Source organism: Sapajus apella, unplaced genomic scaffold (assembly GCF_009761245.1).
Source record: "Sapajus apella isolate SASKATOON/1434 unplaced genomic scaffold, GSC_monkey_1.0 scaffold20, whole genome shotgun sequence".
In the NCBI taxonomy this organism is placed as follows: domain Eukaryota; kingdom Metazoa; phylum Chordata; class Mammalia; order Primates; family Cebidae; genus Sapajus; species Sapajus apella.
The window spans coordinates 7,102,036-7,123,765 of NW_022436960.1; the positions used below are offsets into that span (position 1 = coordinate 7,102,036).

Genomic DNA, 21,730 nt, shown 5'->3' on the forward strand with positions numbered 1-21,730 from the left:
CCCGTCCCTGTGTGCATTTTTTACGGCCTTTTTTTTACTTTTTTTGCTCTTCCGATCTCCGTTTTAACTGGGGTGAGATGACATCTTATGGTAGTCGTGACTTGTTTCTCTGATGCTCAGTGATGTTGAAAACCTTTTCACATGCCTGTTTGCCATTTGTATGTCTTCTTTTGAAGAATGTCTGATCAAATCTTTTGCCCATTTTTTGATGGGATTATTAGATTTTTTTCCTATAGGATTGTTTGAGTTTCTTATATATTTTGATTATTATTCCTGTGTCAGATAGTTTGCAAGTATTTTCTGCCATTCTGTGGGTTGTCCCTTCACTTTGTTAATTGTGTCCTTTGCAATGCAGAAGATTTTTAACTTGGTGTGATCCCATTTGTCCATTTTTGCTTTGATAGCCTGTACTTGTGGATGTCTCTGCTTTCTTTATACCTAGTGCCTAACCCATGTGTGGGCATATTTGACACCTTTGAATAAGTTAACAACTTTGTGTTCTTGTTCTTGTTATTCATAATGAACCTGGTTTTTCTCCTTAGTGTCTCAATGAGATCTTGGAGTCAGCAGATGCACCCTTAGAAGTCACTGAAGGATTCATTCAGTCAATTTCCCTGTCAGTTCCATGGGGCTCTTTGCTACAGGATAATTGTGCACTGGAAGTGAGAGGATTAGAAATGGTCTTCCGGCCTAGACCTCGCCCAGGTTGGTGTGTTGTATGTTTCTGTTTTATGTGTTTCTACTTTTATTCTTCAGATCCTAGGAAAGTAACCTGATTACATTAAATTTAGTATTTACTTTATTATTTTGCTTTATATTTGTGAAATTTTCAGTGCTAATACACTGTGACTTGGCTCTACGTGTACATTCTAGCTCTGTGTCTACACGCACATTCTATTGTGCATGTTACACATTTAGAGTTGTTTCCCTGATTATTCACAGAAACTTTAGTATACAGATTATTTGGTTTATTTAATTATTTGTTACCAGTTATCTAAAGTGACTTGGCTTTTAAAGATTCAAAAAGCATTGTGTCTGAAAGCAAGGAAGAATGCTCAAAGATTGATGGAGAAATGTTAAAGGGACACAGGATTGGGTGTTGAGGAGCTTCCATTGGCCATATTTGGAAAAATTTGAATATTGCAAAAAATGATGACAATAATGGTTTGTAGCACCCAAAATAAAAAAATCTCTAGGACCATACTGATAGGCATAAATAAGTATATAAGGGTGGACAGAGAGAAGGAATGGTCTTCTTTATAGCAGAATAGCTACTTATAGAAAAAATGATAGAATTAGAGAAAACTGACAATCTAGATGACAGGTTGGTGTGCAATGATAGAATTATAATCCCAAGTGCTGCCCAAACCATGAAAGTTTAAATTATGTTTAGTAGACTTAAAGGGAAATTCTGTATTTTGAAAACTGATAATGAATGCATGAAAATTGTTTTTAGTAATCTGATATTTAAATTAACTGTGATAAATGAATATGGTATTTCTCTATGGGAAGGCAAACTTTCAAATATTTTTCTCTTAGTTTAAAAGATTTTATTAAAAAGACTTAAATTCCATTTTGGAAGGCAATAATTCTTGCGATCTCTGTCACTTTGCTTTGAATAACTTAAAGAGATGTGGTAGAATTTTCTCATGAGGGAAGATCGGGTAATGATTTTTCACATCTCGTATGTTTCCTCCTCCAAGGATGCTCTTTTATTTTATCTACATTTATACTAATTTCCAAAGCCTGTATCATCTGCTACACTCCTGCCACATTTTCTGTTAATTTCCTCAGCTAGAAGGGAAGAAATAACTAAAGAAGAATTAACCTCTCCTTTTAGCTTTCATAATGTTTTCAGTTGACATTCAATAGTTGTCTACTAATCGTATCTTATTTTTTTAACTGTATAGTAGGTTCTCTGAGGGTGGAATTTACTATTATTTTTTTCTACTTTCTATAGCAGGATTAGCAAACAATAACCTGCAGGCCAAATTGGTCCTGTCATCTGTTTTTGTTAATAAAGTTTTATTGGAACACAGCCATACTTATTTATTTACTTTAATGGCTATGTTGCACTATAATATGAAGGTTGAGAAGTTGTGATATAGACCATATGGCCCACAAAATAGAAAATAGTGTACTGTCTGACCCTTTACAGAAAAGCTTGTCAACCCCTATGTACAATATTTATAACAGTTCTGTGGGTGTAGGATACCCATTAAATATTTGTTGAATGAATACATGAATTGATATTTGGTAAAAATGTAACATGTTATGAGAACACATTCTCTAGACTTTTTTCTGTGATTTTTTTTTTTTTTTTTCTTCTTGGTTATAAGGTGATATTTAAATCTCAGGAGTACTTTCTAGAGTATTGTTTACCTGGGTAACACCATGGTGTAAAGAATCTCTTAAAGGATTAAGAATTTATCTATTTGATGTGCGCAGAGGTCACCTCCAAATAAAAAAAAAAAAAAGGAAAAAAAAATTATCTATTTGAAATGTGTTATTTTAAGAACTGGCATTGTTATAACTCTGAGAAATTATTTAGGATTAATCTGTATTTTCCACAGCAACTGGTTCTGAGCCTATGTATTGGTCAAGCTTTATGACCAGCAGTATGCAATTGGCAAAAGAATGTCTTAACCAGAAACTAACAGATGAACAAGGAGAAGGATCCCAGCCTTTTGAAGGACTTGAAAAGTTTGCTGAAACCATTGAAACAGGTTTGGTGTTACTTAGAATTTTCAAAAATTTAGATTTCATTTAGTAGTTTTGTACCTTCATGTAATGAGTTTTGTATAAGGCAAATCCATTGGAATGGATTTTTAAAAGAATTACTGTTCCCGCTTCAGAACTCTAGAATTGAGGTTAAATTTTAAATATTCCATTTAGTTGTGTGTGGTTTGTTTTTTTGGCACCTTTGTTTCTCCATTTATTATGCCCGCATAGTGAATGGATTAGAACACAGCAGATAGTGCTAGTCGTTATCTCAGTCATCTGTTGAGCTGTAGTATGGCTAAGTGCTCAGTAAAGCAAAATGTTTATTACAAAACTCAGGATTTAAGGATTTTAGTGGAAAGAAATTCAGCTTCTCCATTTTTTTAAGTTCTTTCCAAACTAGTGTTTATTTGGAGGTTTTTATTTAGTATCTATGTGGTTCCTTACTCTGACAATTATTCGTTTATCTTAGTACTAAGAAGAGTAAAAGTCACTTTTATAGACACTGTTTTGAGAATCGAACATGTGCCAGAAAATTCCAAAACTGGAACTGCACTTGAAATTCGAATAGAAAGGTAAGAATTCTTATGTCTGAAAACAAATGACTGTATTGTAACTCTTACATTACATTTTCAGGGAGGTTTTGGAGATTAGAGGTAGTGAAATTAAACTATTGCATAATTTCAGAGTAAAGTGCTGCTCTTCAAGTTATGTTCTGATTTTATTCTAATTCCATTACTGAAAACTTGAAAGTGCCAGTGGGGTGTAATTATATATAATACCATGTTGACTTCAAAGCAAGTTATTCTGTTTTTGTTAATATCAAATTAGAATAATAAGCATTTGAGAGCCACTAAATTTAAGGTGCTCTTGTGGGAAAGTCAGTTTTTTCATATTAACAATGCAATATTTAGGCATATTGCATTAATATGAAAGATATGTTTGTTTAATCTAAGTGCTGCTTTAGTGAGAAAGGCTAAGTCCACTGTTTTGAGGATCTTGAAAGAATTATTTTAAGGTCAATATGTGCAGTAGTGATTTACTTAAAAAAATATAAACACGTTGCTTTTAGTTTTTTTTGCGTATGCCCACTTGAAGCCCTTATACATAGCTCTAAAGCAAGGTTAATTTACATACACACACCTGAGCATTGATTTGAGGGAGTAACTGGTCACCTGTGTGTTAATGCTATATGAACTGCCAACAGAAATGAGCAGGATGCTCTGTGTGAGCACCAGAGACACTTTGTACATGGATCTATTTGGGGGCTCTACTGAATTTTAAGCAGCTGTGTTACGGTTTCTGTCTTTCACAAAACACCTATTAGTAAAACAGGTATTGTTGGCATATCTTTGGAATTAGGGTCCATTGCCTTAAATAATGTATTTTGAAAAATCTAAAATTTCATGCATTTAGAATCATATTTTGTGTTTTGTTTAAACTGAAAATTAGTCACACATAGGAATTCAAGAAATGTCATTTGTGACTTGGAGCCAAATGCTGTCTCACAGTTACCAAGAGACGTTTTGTTGGGAGTACAGGAATTGTTTTCCTTAAAGCTAACTTCAGGGAGTTATTAATTTTTACTCTCAATTTAAGCCTCATAAAGTTACCTTTTTGGAGTTAGGACCTCTTCATGAAAATATTTGCTGTAGTAAAGCACAGTGAGACTGAGCCGCATTATAGGCATATTCTAAGAAGTGCAAACACTTGAAAAAACCCTTTAACTTAAAAAAGCTATATGCTTTTCTTATTGTAAATAGGTTTTTCTAGGAGCTTTGTGTAAATGCTTTTTTAAAAAAATTTCAGAACTGTATACTGTGATGAAACTGCTGATGAATCCTCAGGAATTAATGTGCATCAACCCACTGCTTTTGCTCACAAGTTACTTCAGCTCTCTGGAGTATCTCTCTTCTGGGATGAGTTTTCTGCATCAGCAAAATCTTCTCCGGTGTGTTCAACTGCACCAGTGGTAAGAAAAACAAAACAAAAAACCCTAAAACCATTATTATAGATTTTTTAAAGAAGATTTAAATGAGGGCTATATATATGTGTTAATGAGTCTCTGTTTTGAGATTTAACACAAATATTCAGTAATGTTAATATATATATATATATATATATATATATATATATATCAGAAATTTGAAAATACTGATATTTATATTCCTACCATTGTGCCGTGTATTAGGTTGAAAGAGAAATGTTGGGTACTGTATCTTGGGGGAAAATTTTGTAAAAGTTGAGTATCCCTTATTCAAAATGCTGGAACTGTGGTTTGGATTTTTGAATATTTTTATAGACATAATGAGATATCTTGGGGCTGGGACCCAAGTCTAAATATGAAATCCATTTATGTTTCTTTCTTTTTTTCTCTCTCTCTTATTGAAGGTCTGGGAAAGAATTCTTCCTTTTTTTTTTTTTTGAGATGGAGTCTCCTTTCACCCGGGCTGGAGTACAGCGGCACAATCTCGGTTCACTGCAACCTCCACCTCCTGGGTTCAAGGGATTCTCCTCTCTCAGCCTCCTGAGTAGCTGAGATTACAGTCACGCACTACCATGCCTGGCTAATTTTTGTATTTTTAGTAGAGATGGGTTTCGCCATGTTGGCCAGGTGGGTCTCGGACTCCTGACCTCTGGCGATCCACTTGCCTTGGCCTCCCAAAGTGCTGGGATTACAGGTGTGAGCCACCAGGTCTGGCCTATTTATGTTTCATATACCCCTTATACACATAGCCTGAAGATAATTTTATACAATATTTTAAATAATTTTGTGCATGAAACAAATATTTGACTGCAGCCCATCACATGAAGTCTGGTGTATTTTCCTGACTTTGTGTTAGTGTCATGTTGGTGCTCAAAAAGTTTTGGATTTTGGAGCATTTTGGATTTTGGGTTTTTGCTTTAGGGTTGTTTAGCCTATATTAACGTCTAATTTTTTTTTGTTTTTTTGTTTTGTTTTTACAATAAAAACAGGAAATTAAGCAGTGTCTAAATTTACCTTACATAGTGACTGTATTGCTGAAACTTTATTCTACAAATAATATCTGAAAAAAGCTTTATAATTAAGGAGCTCTGTTAAATTCCTTCCAAGAGGAGAGTCCTTTTATAAGTCAGTCACTCTATAATTTGCCTTTCATGTTACTTTACAAAGCCGATTTTCTTAATTATACAGTGCCCAGTAGGTTTTCTTACTGCTGTAACTTGAACAGATACTATGCTTTTTTCATAAAGTCCTTTTTCATTATTTGCTTTTATTACCAGTGGACTGTGCTAACATATTACTGTGTTTCATTTTAGCTATAAGATATTGGTTTGTCCATTGTAACATAATGCAGTTTTACATGTCAAATATTTTATTCTTAAGTTGACATTTATATTTTACATTTCATTTTATTTATATGAAAATATTTTAAATAATTATTTTTGTCACCTTATTCAGGAAACTGAGCCAAAGCTGTCACCAAGCTGGAACCCCAAAATTGTTTATGAGCCACACCCACAGCTAACTAGAAATTTACCAGAGATAGCACCCTCTGACCCAGTGCAAATTGGAGGGTTAATTGGTAGGTTGGAGTTGAGTCTCACATTGAAACAGAATGAAGTACTTCCTGGAGCTAAGGTCAGTGTTTGTTTCACTTTCTATAGTAAAACCAAAATAAAAGTATAAGTATTCTTTATTCTATGCAGTGATTCATTGATTGATTACTGCAGATTATCCTGTAACTAATGTATACTGCTGTCACTGAGTTAGCATTTTTACTGTCAGTTGATGCTTCTGTCCTAGGCCACAAAATTTATGTGAGGACTGCCTTTGCCCTACTGTTGCAGCTCAGGTTTTATAAAGAGCTGCCTTCTACACTCACTCTCCCATATTCCAACAATTTGAAACCGAAAAACCTCTCTATTTTGTATTAGGCATGGTTTCATTAATTCAGATAACTAGGAATTTATTTAAAAATTTATTTCTGTTGTCATAAAATTAAGTTTAAAGGAAAAGAGATTTGGAAAGCAAGAAGAGTGTAGATGTTTTTAAAACTATATATATTTAAAAATATCTACCTATTTTGAACAGAATGACAATTTTTATATAGTTGTATAATATTTGTGAAGAGATAGGCTTTTTCCATTGTCTCATAGCTTTAAAAATTTTTGGCATAAAATCTGTATGATTTATCACCTTTACTTTTATTTTGAGGTGGGGTTCTACTTCCGTTCCCCAGGTTGGAGTTCAGTGACAAGATCTTGGCTCACTACGGCCTGGACCTGGACTCAAGCAATCCTCCCACCTCAGCCTCCCAAGTAGCTGGAATTACAGGCACATGCCACCATGCCTAGCTAATTTTTGTATTATTTTTTTGTAGAGACAGGATCTCACTATGTTGCCTAGGTTGGTCTTGAACTCCTGGACTGAAGCGATCCTTCTTGCTCAGCCTACCAAAGTGTTGGGATTATAGGCATGAGGCACCTCACCAGAAACCTTTACTATTTTTAAGTGTATAGTTAAGTGGTAATAAATAAATTTATAATCTTTTTCTCTTAATTTCCCTACTGTTCTCAACCTTTGGTAACCATCAGTCTACTCTGTATCTTCACGAGATCCCCTTTTTTAGCTCCTGCATATGAGTGAGAATATGCGTTGTCTTTTTGTGCTTGGCTTCTGTCACTTAACGTAATGGCTTCTAGTTCCATTCATGTTGTTGCAAATGACAGGACATCATTATTTTTTATGGCTGAGTAATAATTCCATTGGGTGTATATACCACATTTTCTGTATCCATTCATCTGTTGATGGACATTTAGAATGAGTCCATATTTTGGCTAAGAGTGTGTGTGTGTGTGTGTGTGTATCATATATTCACTATGTGAATAGTGTGCAGTAAACATGGCAGTGCAGATATCTCTTTGGTGTATTGCTTTCCTTTCTTGTGGGTATATACCTAGTGTAAAATTGCTGGATCATATGGAAGTTCTATTTTTAGTTTTTGTTGTTGTTGTCCCTTTGTTTTCTTTTTTCAAAAATTTCAATAGTTTTTGGGGTACAGGTTGTTTTTGGTTACATAGGTGAGTTCTTTAGCGGTAAATTCTGGGATTTTAGTGTACCTTTCACCTGAGCAGTGTGCACTGTACCCAATATGTTGTCTTTTATCCCTCACCTCCCTCCTATCTTCCCCTCCTCCTGAGTCCCCACGATCCATTATATACCTCTGTATGCTTTTACATTCTCATAGCCCAGCTCCCACTTATAAATGAGAACATATGATATTTGGTTTTGCATTCCTGAGTTCCTTCACTTAGAATAATGGCCTCCAGTCCATCCAAGTTGCTGCAAAAGACACTATTTTGTTCCTTTTTATGGCTGAGTTAGTATTCCATAGTGTGTGTGTGTGTGTGTGTGTGTGTGTATACACACACCACATTTTTTTCATCCACTCGTTGGTTGATTAACATTTAGGTTGATTTCGTATCTCTACGATTTTGAATCGTGCTGCGTGTGCATCATGTAATGACTTCTTTTCTTTTGGGTAGGTACCAGTAATGGGATTGCTGGGTCGAATGGTAGATCTACTTTTAGTTCTTTTTTTTTTTTTTTTTTTGAGATGGAGTCTCGCTCTGTTGCCCAGCCTGGAGTGCAGTAGTGTGATCTCGGCTTACCACAACCTCCGCCTCCCGGGCTCAAGGGATTCTCCTGCCTCAACCTCCTGGGTGGCTGGGACTACAGGTGCATGCCACTGTGCCCGGCTAATTTTTGTATTTCTAGTAAAGACAGGATTTCACTATGTTGGCCACGCTGGTCTCAAACTCCTGACCTTATAATCTGCCCTCCTCGGCCTCCCAAAGTCCTGGGATTACAGGCATGAGCCACTGTGCCCAGCCTACGTTTAGTTCTTTAAGGAATTTTCATACTGCTCTTTATAGTGGTTGTACTAGCTTACATTTCTGCCAGCAGTATAAAAGTGTTCTTTTTTTATGACACCCATCCCAACATCTATTGCTTTTTGACTTTTTAATTATGGCCATTCTTGCAGGAATAAGGTGGTGTTTCATTGTGGTTTTAATTTGCATTTTCCTGATGATTAGTGATGTTGAGCATTTTTTCATGTTTGTTGGCTGTTTAAATATCTTCTTTGAGAAATGTATATTCATGTCTCTTGCCTACTTTTTGATGCGATTTTTTTTTTCTTGCTGGTTTGTTTGAATTCCTTGTAGATTCTGGTTATTAGACCTTTGTTAGATGCATATTTTACAAATATTTTCTCCCACTCTGTGGGTTGTCTGTTTACTCTGCTGATTATTTCTTTTGCTGCACAGAGCTTTTTGGTTTAATCAGGTCCCATTTATTTTTGTTTTTGTTGCATTTGCTTTTGGGGTCTTAGTCATGAAATTTTGTCTAAGCCAATGTCCAGAAGAGTTTTTCCAATATTTTCTTCTAGAATTTTTATGGTTTCAATTCTTAGATTTACATCTTTCGTCCATCTTGAGTTGATTTTTTTTTTTTTTTTTTTTCGTTGTTTTTTTTTTTTGAGACAGAGTTTCACTCTTGTTACCCAGGCTGGAGTGCAATGGCGCGACCTCGGCTCACCGCAACCTCCGCCTCCTGGGTTCAGGCAATTCTCCTGCCTCAGCCTCCTTAGTAGCTGGGATTACAGGCACGCACCACCATGCCCAGCTAATTTTTTGTACTTTTAGTAGAGACGGGGTTTCACCATGTTGACCAGGATGGTCTCGATCTCTTGACCTCGTGATCCACCCACCTCTGCCTCCCAAAGTGCTGGGATTACAGGCATGAGCCACCGCGCCTGGCCTGAGTTGATTTTTGTACAGGGTGAGAGATGAGGATCCAAGTAAATTCTTCTACATGTAGCTTGCTAATTTTCCCAGCATCATTTATTGAATAGGGGGTCCTTTACCCAATTTTTGCTTTTGCATTTGATGAAATTCAGCATCCCTTTATGATAAAAACCGTCAACAAAATAGGCATAGAAGGGACTTACCTCAAAGTAATAAAAGACATATATAACAAACTTAACAGCCAACATCATACTGAGTGGGGAAAAGTTGAACGCATTCCCCCTGAGAACTGGAACAAGACAAGGATGTCCACTTTCACCACTTATATTCAACATAGTACTAGAAGTCCTAGCCAGGGCAGTCAGACAAGAGAAAGAAATAAAGGACATCCAGATTGGAAAAGAGGAAGTCAAAATACAGCTGTTCACCAATGCTATGATCATACACCTAGAAAACCCTAAAGACTCATCCAAAAGGCTCCTAGATCTGATAAGTGAATTCAGTAAACTTTCAGGTTTCAAAATCAATACACACCAATGAGTAGCAGTGCTATACACCAACAATGACCAAGCTAAGAATCAAATCAAGAACTCTATTCCTTTTACAACAGGGGCAATAAAATAATAAAATAAAATAAATAAGACAATAGTTGGAGTATACTTAAGGAACTGAAATAGCTCTTCAAAGAAAACTACAAAACACTGCTGAAAGAATAGATGACACAAACAAATGGAAACACATCCCATGTTCATGGATGGAAATAATGCATATTGTGAAAATGACCATGCTGCCCACTACAATCTACATATTCAATGCATTTCCCATCAAAATACTGTCATTTTTCACAGAACTAGAAAAAGCCCTAAAATTCATATGGAACCAGAAAAGAGCCCACACAGCCAAAATAGTACTAAGCAAAAAGAACAAAATGTGGAGTCATCACATTACTGGACTTTATACTACAAGTCTGTAGTTAGCAAAACAACATGGTACTGGTATAAAAGTAGGCATTTAGTCCAATGGAACAGAATAGAGAATCCAGAAATAAAGCCAAATGCTTATGGCTAACTGATCTTTGACAAAGCATACAAAAACATATTTTTAGAGGAAACTTCATACTGTTCTCTATAGTGGTGCTATGTACACTATACTCATTTACATCCCTACCAACAGTGTATGAGGGTTCTGCCTCTGATACAGTGCCTTTGACACTGTATAAAGACACTGTATAAATACAACTGTATTTGTCTCTTAGGGAATCATATTGATCAGTCTTATGGAGAACCAGGAAACTTGCATTTACTTAGCTAAAAATTATTTGTTAAGCATTATTTTCACTACTTTGAAAACAAATTTTCTATATAATCTCTATAAAATGTAGTTTTAATTAAGAAGATACCAGGATTTATTCATCTGTTTATTTACTGATCTCCCTAGTTGTAGATGTTTGAGTGACAACCATATGCTCGTCGCTTACTTGTCCAAGTTCTTGGGACAGATGCAAAAATGAGTGGAATACAATCTTTGCCTGGTAAAAGATAGAGTAAGGGATATGGAAATTGCTATAGGGACATGGAAGAAGGAGCCACTAAACACATGTGAATATATATAAAATGATTTTTCAGTTACCATGTTACATTGAAGAATCTCCGGAAATCTCTCCTTGGATTGGAACCTCTGACTAGAGTTGGAGGAGGAGGGTTGGAATGAAGACATTACTATTACTGATTACTTGGGCCCCTTTTGTTTACTGCTCTGTCCTTCAGATGGTGCAAAATCCTTTCACAAGGTCATAAGGCCCTATTGTAAGTAACACGTTGGGATTGTTAGCAGAACAACAGATAGTCAAAGGGTTATGTAACTCTGCAGGGAATCCTCTGTGAGGAAACGTCCTTGGGAAACTAATACTAATAATAATATGCTTATGTCTTTGGGGAATGCATTTGCCATGTCTGTAAGGAGGAGGAAGCATAGCAATAACTTTTATAGTTCCTTTTTGGTTAATTATATGTATGCTTTTATATTTATGTAAACCCAAACTTTTGTACACAATGTGTTGATTTGTACAAATGTCTTTTATAATGAAACATTATGTATACATTCGTATAAATGTATAAATACGTGTTACTTTTAGAGTTCTGTATATTAGGACAAATGAACATCTGGAAAAATTGCATAGTGGCATTGTGTGCCAGCCAATATTTAATATTTAGAGATATTATCCTTTCCTATAGAGTAATTTTTGTGTAATGATGAGTATTTGAGTATAATTTGTTTTTATTTAATGTAAATGATGCCAAATGGAAAAAGACAAGTTCTGGATTTTAGTATTGAGAAATGTAGATATCATAAAATGTAGCGTAAATAAAGATGGCATTAATTAGGGGTGCTCGAAATGTCAGATCTTTAATCTCTTTCTGATGTACATTAGACTTCACTCTTTCAACAGGGGATTCAAAATGTTATGAAAGATTCTATTTTTTATTTTTAAGTTCTCAGAATAGTATTACCTTGAGTAGTGTGTAAGTCTATGTTTCATATATTCAGTTTTAGCCTATGTTTTTAGGAACACATTTTTACAAAAATAGGAGACTGTCCATATTGAATTTAGAGATGTTTTGTTTCAGTTACCATCTTACATTGAATTGAAATTTGTTTTTTAGCCGGGCGCGGTGGCTCACGCCTGTAATCCCAGCACTTTGGGAGGCCGAGGCGGGTGGATCACAAGGTCAAGAGATCGAGACCATCCTGGTCAACATGGTGAAACCCCGTCTCTACTAAAATTACAAAAAATTAGCTGGGCATGGTGGCACGTGCCTGTAATCCCAGCTACTCAGGAGGCTGAGGCAGGAGAATTGCCTGAACCCAGGAGGCGGAGGTTGCGGTGAGCCGAGATCGCGCCATTGCACTTCAGCCTGGGTAACAAGAGTGAAACTCTGTCTCAAAAAAAAAAAAAAAGAAATTTGTTTTTTAGTTATGTTCTTTTATATTTCCAAAAGGAAATAGTAAGTACTTTGTTCTTTTTATGCCAAACTCGGAATGGACAAATAATGAAATATTTCTATAAAAGTTTTAATTTCAATGAATTAGAAATGAAACTCTTCATTGTTCATTCTAATGAAGATCAGAGATTGTACTTTCAGTACAACAGTTGTGAAGTTATAAAACAATTTTTAAATTTGGCGTATAATTAGTAACACATTTTCCCACTCCTCATAGCCTTAGATTGGCTCATGGCTTGGGATGTCAGTAGTCAGGAAGGCGCCCTGTAAAATAAGCCGTCTTTGGGCTGAACAGCAGAGCCGTGCCATGGAAGGAGTGAGGGCTTTCCCTCCAGGTCAACCTGAGTTAAAATCTGGCTCTGTATCTGCTGCGTGGCCTTGTGCAATTCACTGAATCTTTGTGAACTTGTTTCTTCATCTGTAAAACAGAAACAGTAATAAGAATTAGAGAAAACAAATATAAAAGCACTTAGCATGATACCCCAGTGCTCAAAAAAAAGTGATAATAATGATTAATTTTACTGGATAATGTCTTCACAGGTCATCAGAATTTCTCAAAGCCATTATGTAGTTTGTCTTTTTTTTTTTTTAGAATCAGAAAGAATTCCTTCTCCTGGAAAAGAAGGCATTTTCTAGATATGCATGTTTTGTTAATTTTATTATTTTTCAGTTGCAAAATGACATACAAATAATGGGAGTCAGTGTTAAGAGGAGGTGAATGAAAAGTAAGGCAAAGATATTCTGCTTTTTAGAATGTGATATAGAGAATTCAGTAATTGCTTTTGTCAGAGTATTCAGGAATCATCAAAAGAGTGGGATAGAGCTTTTATTTCTAGGTGGAAAAGTGGGCAAAGGGTTGGAAAAGAGGAAGTTCACATAAACACTATCTTCTATCCACATTTCTGTGGTGGCATCCCCCTCCTATGCAGAGCATGCTTTGTGGATCACAGTAGGTACTGGGAGGGCACAGTGTTGGTGAAGAAGGTCCTTATGTGCTCTGCTAGAGTGTGATCGGTGGCATACTTAAGAAAGCCAACTTCGTTTGTTCTTGATGTGAATCAGACTTTAAGGATTATGATTTTAGTCTTTTGAAAGTCAATGAATACAGTGCTATTGCTACCTTAATAATATTCATCCTTGGAAACTATGTCTTAAGTCCTCCTCAAATACTTTACTCAGAAGACTTGAAGAGACAAAAAGTATAACGTTGAACTTGTCAGCATGGAATTTCTCAGGAGGATTTTTCCTTTTAGAACAACAGTTTGGTGGCCTTTAAGTCTTTTCACTTAGGTTGTGTGAATTAGTAGAGAGAATCTCAGATGAAGGTATGAATCTAAAGAATCAGTATTCATCTCAGTTCATTAAAATATACTGCTGTTTATGGTGATAAAGTTATAAAGAATACTCCTCCTAAATAGTTTTTTTTTCCCCCCTTAAGTTGGATGTTGATGGACAGATAGACTCTATTCATCTACTCCTGTCACCGAGACAGGTGCACTTGCTTTTGGATATGTTGGCAGCTATTGCTGGACCAGGCAAGTATAATTCTGTTATGATATATATAATTGTTACTGTTTTAAATTTTAAAAAGTTTTAAAATTAAAATATTTAACGTATGTACATGTGGAAAAGTCTATTAATAATTTTTGAGAGCCAGGCGCGGTGGCTCATGCCTGTAATCCCAGCACTTTGGGAGGCCGAGGTGGGCGGATCATGAGGTCAGGAGATCGAGACTATCCTGGCCAACATGGTGAAACCCCGTCTCTACTAAAAATACAAAAATTAGCTGGGTGTGGTGGCGCACGCCTGTAGTCCCAGCTACTCGGGAGGCTGAGGCAGGAGAATTGCTTGAATCTGGGAGGCAGAGGTTCCAGTGAGCCGAGACCATGCCACTGCACTCCAGCCTGGTGCCTGGTGACAGAGCAAGACTCTGTCTCAAAACAACAACAACAAAAAAACCCAATAATTTTTGAATATGTGAATTCAAAGAAGCAAATAAGAATCTTAAGTAGTTAAATTTGATTGGGTGTTTTGAATTGTGTTACCATGGCACATATTTGTGTGCATTCTTAACTTTTCCAAAATTGTACTGACTTCTTTGGTTGGGGATAGTACTTCATACAACTGAGAAAGTATAATTGTTGAACACAGTAAGTAGTACACATTTTAAAATATTTTCAGTGGCTCATCTCTATCAGAGATAAGATTTTAGGATTCCTGGCTAGTTGCTTAAAGCTATTGCTTAGAGCTCTGACTCATTAAATAGGTGGTTTTGCACTGTTGTTGTTCACTTGCCACTCTTGTTCCATAAGTGGGTTTTGGGAAAAAAATTCTTAATTCCAAATTTAATTACTGTTTTGCTTTCCTTTTGTATACTTATAGAAAATTCTGGCAAAATAGGGTTAGCTAATAAAGATAGGAAAAATCGGCCCATGCAGCAGGAAGAAGAGTATCGAATTCAGATGGAATTAAACCGGTATTATTTGAGAAAAGATTCCCTCTCTGTGGGTGTATCTTCAGAGCAAAGCTTTTATGAGACAGAAACGGCTCGTACACCTTCTAGCCGTGGTAAGCAACTCTAACGGTTGACACCAGAATGATATATTACAATCATAGATAAAATTACACTTAATGTTGGCTGCTGTGAACAGAAGTTTAGGAATGAAAGAACAAAAAGATTAACGTTGTAAGAAATCTATAACTTTTAATTTATAATTAATCTAATTACAATATTATAGTAATACACCAGCATGTGGGTGCTATAGTATATTTTTTGATTGTGTAATTTTGTTTTGTAAATGATTTATCCTAAGGAAAACCAATTTACAAAAATGTAAATTTATATGAAAGTTAAATTAGGGGTAGTGATATATTTTGTCAAATTATTATGTGCTCATATAATGATTTATAGGTTAAGAAACTACTAAACTACTAAAGTTTGATTAGGAAACTTTCCCGTATTGATTTTTCCGTCAATTATATATTAGTAATATTCTCTACCCAGCTTACTTTACATTAACAGGTGTTTCAGAATGTATAAGTGCTAATAACAAATAATGTGAATCAATTTAAGTATGGAATGTTAGACAAAATAAGAAATCAAAGCCTACTCAAGAAATTTTGGCCATAATAAACTTCATTTGCATTAGGGTAAAACAAACCTGAAAGAAGGAACTGCAATGTAAATAGAATTCCAAATAATGTATTTGGCTCTTTTTAAAAAAAAAAAAGAAAAAAAGAAATAACTCTATCCAGATGAAACTAGAGGTTGCAATATATTTATACTATTTTAAAATCTGATTTTAATTCCTAAACTGGCATATCACATTTAAAAATATACCAGGTAATACTACATTTATATATTTAAAACAAAAGAAAACATGTTAATCAGTAGGATAGCTTCATTTTGTATTAATTTATATTGAGTTTTTACTATGCCATTAATATTTTGGATTCAAATAAATTACACCACTGGAAGTAACATAAAATTTGGGGCATCACTATATCTCATATAATCTAAAGGCAGAAGATTTTATTAATGTATATTAACTTAAAAGACTTGAATTGGTGGGATTATAATACAAGTGACATAGTTTAATTCTCTCTAGAAGAAGAAGTATTCTTCTCCATGGCTGATATGGATATGTCTCATAGTCTCTCTTCTCTTCCACCCCTTGGGGACCCCCCAAACATGGACCTTGAGTTATCATTAACTAGTACATATACAAATACCCCAGCAGGATCTCCATTAAGTGCTACTGTGGTAAAGTATTATTTAGTTTTTCTTTTGTTCTTGAAAAGTTGCTTCTAAAATTCTGCACTTCATCCATGTGCTTAAAAAAAAATCTTTTATAGCTTCAGCCCACTTGGGGAGAGTTCCTTGATCATCATAAAGAACAGCCAGTAAGAGGGTCAACATTTCCATCCAACCTAGTTCACCCAACATCGTTACAGAAGATACGTAAGTAAAAATAAGACATTTGTGGTTAGTTTCTGCTGGAATTTTTAAGTTTAAAAGTTAAAAACAATTTTTAAAATGCCATTCTACTGGTGTTTTTCTTTCTTTTTTTTTTTTTGTCTTGGCCATTTAGCAAAGTTCAGAAAATGAAAATTAACCATTGTTAATTCACTATGAAGTGTTTTAGAATAGTTGCTCATTCATTGTATTCTTTGTGTATTTAAATACATAAATATTTTTAGTTCAAAAGTACACTGTAAGTTTCTTATTATTGCAGTTTAGGAGCCTCAATCAATCGTGCAATTTTTTTTTTTCACTCTTTACATATTCCTTGAAAGAGAATTTCAGGTTTCTTTTCTGCAGAATTTAATTGAAATAGACCCAAGGCTTAAAGGAAAATTTGGTGAGCAGCTTTTGGTTAGTCTTGAGTTTTCCAGTACATTTTTATTAATGTAAAAGCTTGGTTTGTACATTTGTTGTTGTCACATACTTTGGTACTACAGTGCAAAAATCTTGGATATAAGATGCAGCAAGATAGCAGTTGATTTTACTTAAATTAATTGTTTAGTATTATTCAAACTGTTGTATGATCATCTGTTTTTTAAAGCTAATAAATGAATAAATGTTTTATAATTTTGCTATAATAGTTTTTATGTGTTAAATTTTATGTATATAATTTTAACACTTCTATTTCAGCTCTCCCATGTAGATCTGTTTCAGTGGATGAATCCAGGCCTGAACTTATTTTTAGACTAGCTGTGGGAACTTTTTCCATCTCCGTGCTTCACATTGATCCTTTATCTCCACCTGAAACGTCACTGAACCTTAATCCATTGACACCTATGGCAATAGCTTTCTTTACTTGTATAGAAAAGATTGATCCAGCAAGATTTTCAACAGAAGATTTTAAGTCTTTCCGAGCAATGTTTGCAGAAGCTTGCTCACATGATCACCTTAGGTAAACTCTCACTTATGTATTTGTGATCCTTTAAACTTTCACATATGTACTAATGATCCTAGAAAAAGAACCACATGTGGACTTTTGTATCCACCTATCTGCATTTGTTTTTCTAATTCACACTTTATTTGTAAATGAATGGAATGAGTGAAGTTTTCTTGCAATGCTGCAAAGATGCTTAGTGTAGAATCTTTCATTCAGGTTATTTGGCATGTAGAACAAGTGATCTCTTTAGCCCCCTGCCCAGCTCTTGTCAAATTTCTTTAACCATGTTTTGCCATCATTCCTATTGACGCCATTGCAGTTCTGAAAACTGTTAACTATCGTCACTGGCATTAACAGTGATGACAGTGGTAATGAAAAATAGAATGATAATACTATTGAAACTGATGCATATGCCACTGGCTGTGGGGTGGGAAACATTACCAAGGCTGATCTTGAACTTGGATGCTATGTTTCAACTTCTGCTTAAGAAAAATCAAAGCTTACCAAATAGCCAGTGAATGATCCTTTCATGGATTGAGTCCTAAAAGATGAGGAGATAATTGAATTTGTAAGTATAGTTTTTTTTTTTTTTTTTTTTTTTAATTGAGACAGAATCTCACTGTGTTGCCAAGGCTGGAGTTCAGTGGCCCAGTTTCAGCTCACTGCAATCTCCACCTCCCAGGTTCAAGCGAATCTGCAGCCTCAGCCTCCTGAGTAGCTGAGGTTACAGACATGTGCCACCATGCCTGGCTAGTTTTTGTCTTTTTAGTAGAGACAGGGTTTCATCATGTTGGCCAGGCTGGTCTTGAACTTCTGACCTTGAGTGATCTGCCTGCCTCGGCCTCCCAAAATTCTAGGATTACCGGCATGAGCCACCATTCCTGGCCTATAGTATTGTTAACATGCAAACGCTCTTTATTTTAATGTGAAGGTGATCTGTAAATTTTTGAATGTCTTATACAGTGGTTTAAACATATCATATATATTAGTATTTTTAGAAAATACTTTGGGCTTTTATTTCATCTTTTAAGCTTTTTTAAAGTATTAAAATTGACATGAAAAGTAGTTTTACACCTAATTAAAAGAAAAACTCTACAGGTTAGGACTATAGAATTTATAATCAAACTGTAAAAACAAAACCTTTTTTTTCTTTCCCCGCCCTTTTTTTTTGAGGCAGAGTTTTGTCCTGTCACCCAGCCTAGAGTACAGTGGTTCAGTCTCAGCTCCCTGTAACCTCTGCCTCCTGGGTTGAAGTGATTCTTGTGCCTCAGCCTACCAAGTAGCTGGGACTATAGGCGTGCAACCCGTGCTCAGCGAATTTTTGTATTTTTATTTTATTTATTTTTATATTTATTTATTTATTTAGAGACAGAGTCTCACTCTGTTGCCAGGCTGGAGTGCAGTGGTGCGATCTCGGCTCACTGCAACCTCTGCCTCCTGGGTTCAAGTGATTCTCCTGCCTCAGCCTCCCGAGTAGCTGGGACTACAGACGCACACCACCATGCCCCGTTAATTTTTATATTTTTAGTAGAGACAGGGTTTCACCATGTTGGCCAAGGTGGTCTCAATCTCTTGACCTTGTGATCCACCTGTCTTGGCCTCCCAAAGTGGTGGGATTACAGGAATGAGGCACTGTGCCTGGCCTAATTTTTGTACTTTTAATAGAGATGGGGTTTAACCATATTGGCCAGGCTGGTCTCAAACTCCTGACCTCAGTTGATCTGCCCACCTCGGCCCCCCAAAGTGCTGGGATTACAGGAGTGAGCCACTGTACCTGGACTTTTTTTCCCCCATTTTTGACAAGGTTTCAAATATCTGCCAGTAGGAAAATATGACAAAAGCAACAAAAAATAGAGGTAGACTTCAATTTGGTCCTCATCGACTGAAGTTTTTGAAATATTGCATGATGTTTTTAGATAATTTTAAGAAGCTATTTCATATATTTTACAGATTTGAAAGATTTTATCTTTGCAAGGTAAATTTTTAAATGTGGAAGAGGAAGGGCAGTGTTGGGAAATAAATATATCCTGGAAAATCTCCCGTCAACAGAACTGATTTTTTTATCTTAAGGAAAGATAAATTTGAAGCAATCTTTCTGGTTAATTTTCTTAGGAATATTAATTATTTATAACAACTTAAACTTGTCAGAATAGATGGATGATTGTTATATGTTAACACTTTGTTCTATTCTTTGACTACTTATACATTGTTTAATGTATAAGTATATGAATAATCTTAAATGGTGCTTTTTTTATAATAGATTTATAGGTACTGGCATTAAAGTATCCTATGAACAAAGACAAAGATCAGCTGCCCGATATTTCAGTACTGATATGTCCATTGGGCAAATGGAATTTTTGGAGTGCTTATTTCCAACTGATTTTCATTCTGTTCCTCCTCACTATACAGAGGTAAATGTTGAATACTTTTAAAGATTATTTTTAAAATCTAGCTTGCTTTTTAATAATTGTATGAAGCAGTGATTTTCTTTAAAAATGTATAGAAGGAGTAATGTCATTTTCTTTTTGCATATGTGTTCTGTTGAAACATTTTTAAGAATGTTACCCAACATCATTATAAGGGTCTGTTAGAATTTTAAATTAAGAGTTGACTTATTTAGAAGTGATAGATGGGTTATGAGAAAAATGACTTCATTTCACCCATTTTCAAAGCACTCTTCATTTCAGAAGAATTTGATTATTGAACAAATAGTTATTGAATGCCTGCTGTGTGCTAAGCACTGTTCAAGACAAGTGAAATGTCTTGTGTTCATTTGCCATTATTCTGATTTTTTTCCTAATGTAAAAGTGTGACCTAAAGAAACTTTAGAAAACTGTCCAAGTAACATTCATTGCTGTTACTTTGACCCTAAACTGTTTTATTTTAAAAACACTTTCTTGGAAATGAATTTATTTGAATCCTCACCTACATTTTGCAGATGAGATATCACAGGAGTTAACTAACTTGTCTGAGGTTCACATTGCTAGTAAGGGACAAAAGTGAAACTTAAAACCAAATTTCTGACTTCAAAAAGCCTTTCTCACTATTATATGGGCACCTCTGTAAATTCATGTGATTAATTGTAGGTTAATCTTACATTTAATTTGTCTTCATCTTTACTTTTAAGCTTTTAATGTTCCATTCCAAAGAAGGAACTGGTTCCCATTCCTCTGTGTGTCTTCAGCTTCATTATAAGCATTCTGAGACTAGAGGGCCCCAGGTAAGATATCTTTTTTTATAATACAACCTGTATATTTTCATCTGATATATATTTTGTCACAATTATAAGGTCTTAACATGATCTTATAGTAGTTTTTAGTGATTGTATTAATGTCTTTTTTTTTTTTTTTTTAAGGGCAATCAAGCAAGACTTAGTTCGGTTCCTCAGAAGGCAGAATTACAAATTAAATTAAATCCAGTATGTTGCGAGCTGGATATCAGTATTGTGGACAGGTTAAATTCCTTGCTTCAACCACAGAAACTTGCCACAGTGGAGATGATGGCATCCCACATGTATACTTCATATAATAAGCATATTAGTCTAGTAAGTATTCAAAACCCACAAATACCAATCATAATTATGGTTAGCTGATAAGAGTTATTGAGATAATTTCTGAACTTAAGAATTTTTAATAGATTAAGCAGTATATATTATTAAAACAGCATTATTTGTAATAATAAATGGAGACATCTTTTGTGTATTGATAGTAGACTAGCTAAATAAGTTGTGATAATACACAATGAAATTTTATGTGGTCATTTAAAATGATGGTTACGGGCTGGGCACAGTGGCTCATGCCTGTAATCCTAGCACTTTGGGAGGATGAGATGGGTGGATCACCTGAGGTCATGAGTTCAAGACCACCTGGCCAACAGCAAAAACCTGTCTCTACTAAAATACGACACTTAGCCAGGCACGATGGCAGGTGCCTGTAATCCCAGACACTCGGGAGGCTGAGATGGGAAAAATCTCTTGAACCTGGGAGACGGTGGTTGCAGTGAGCTGAGATTGCAACACTGCACTCCAGCCTGGAGTCTCGCTGAGTGAGACTTCATCTCAAAAAAAAAAAAAGATGGTTATGGCTAGGTGTGGCAGCTCACACTTGTAATCCCAACACTTTGGGAGGTTGAGGTGGGAGGATCACTTGAGGCCAGTTCGAGACCAGCCTGGCCAACATGATGTCACCTTGTCTCTACTAAAAACATAAAAATTAGCTAGGCATGGTGGCATACACCTGTAATCCTAGCTACTCAGGAGGCTGAGGCTTGAGAATAGCTTGAACCCAGGAGGCAGAGGTTGCAATGAGCTGAGAT

General features: G+C 35.4%; 1 protein-coding gene across 2 annotated transcripts in view; it reads left to right on the forward strand.

Annotated features, from left to right (window-relative positions):
* ATG2B (autophagy related 2B) overlaps positions 1-21,730 on the forward strand; it is a 91,599-nt gene that overhangs the window by 15,699 nt on the left and 54,170 nt on the right. Inside the window, exons 2-14 of one of the 2 annotated variants that reach the window (XM_032287485.1) lie at positions 543-705; positions 2,574-2,726; positions 3,194-3,296; positions 4,531-4,693; positions 6,164-6,343; positions 13,954-14,050; positions 14,898-15,083; positions 16,124-16,278; positions 16,371-16,476; positions 17,170-17,431; positions 19,677-19,827; positions 20,544-20,636; positions 20,772-20,960. In XM_032287485.1, coding sequence (XP_032143376.1) covers positions 543-705; positions 2,574-2,726; positions 3,194-3,296; positions 4,531-4,693; positions 6,164-6,343; positions 13,954-14,050; positions 14,898-15,083; positions 16,124-16,278; positions 16,371-16,476; positions 17,170-17,431; positions 19,677-19,827; positions 20,544-20,636; positions 20,772-20,960 — 2,001 coding nt within the window. The remainder of the gene's footprint in view (positions 1-542; positions 706-2,573; positions 2,727-3,193; positions 3,297-4,530; positions 4,694-6,163; positions 6,344-13,953; positions 14,051-14,897; positions 15,084-16,123; positions 16,279-16,370; positions 16,477-17,169; positions 17,432-19,676; positions 19,828-20,543; positions 20,637-20,771; positions 20,961-21,730) is intronic. The other variant, XM_032287486.1, reaches the window with a different exon arrangement.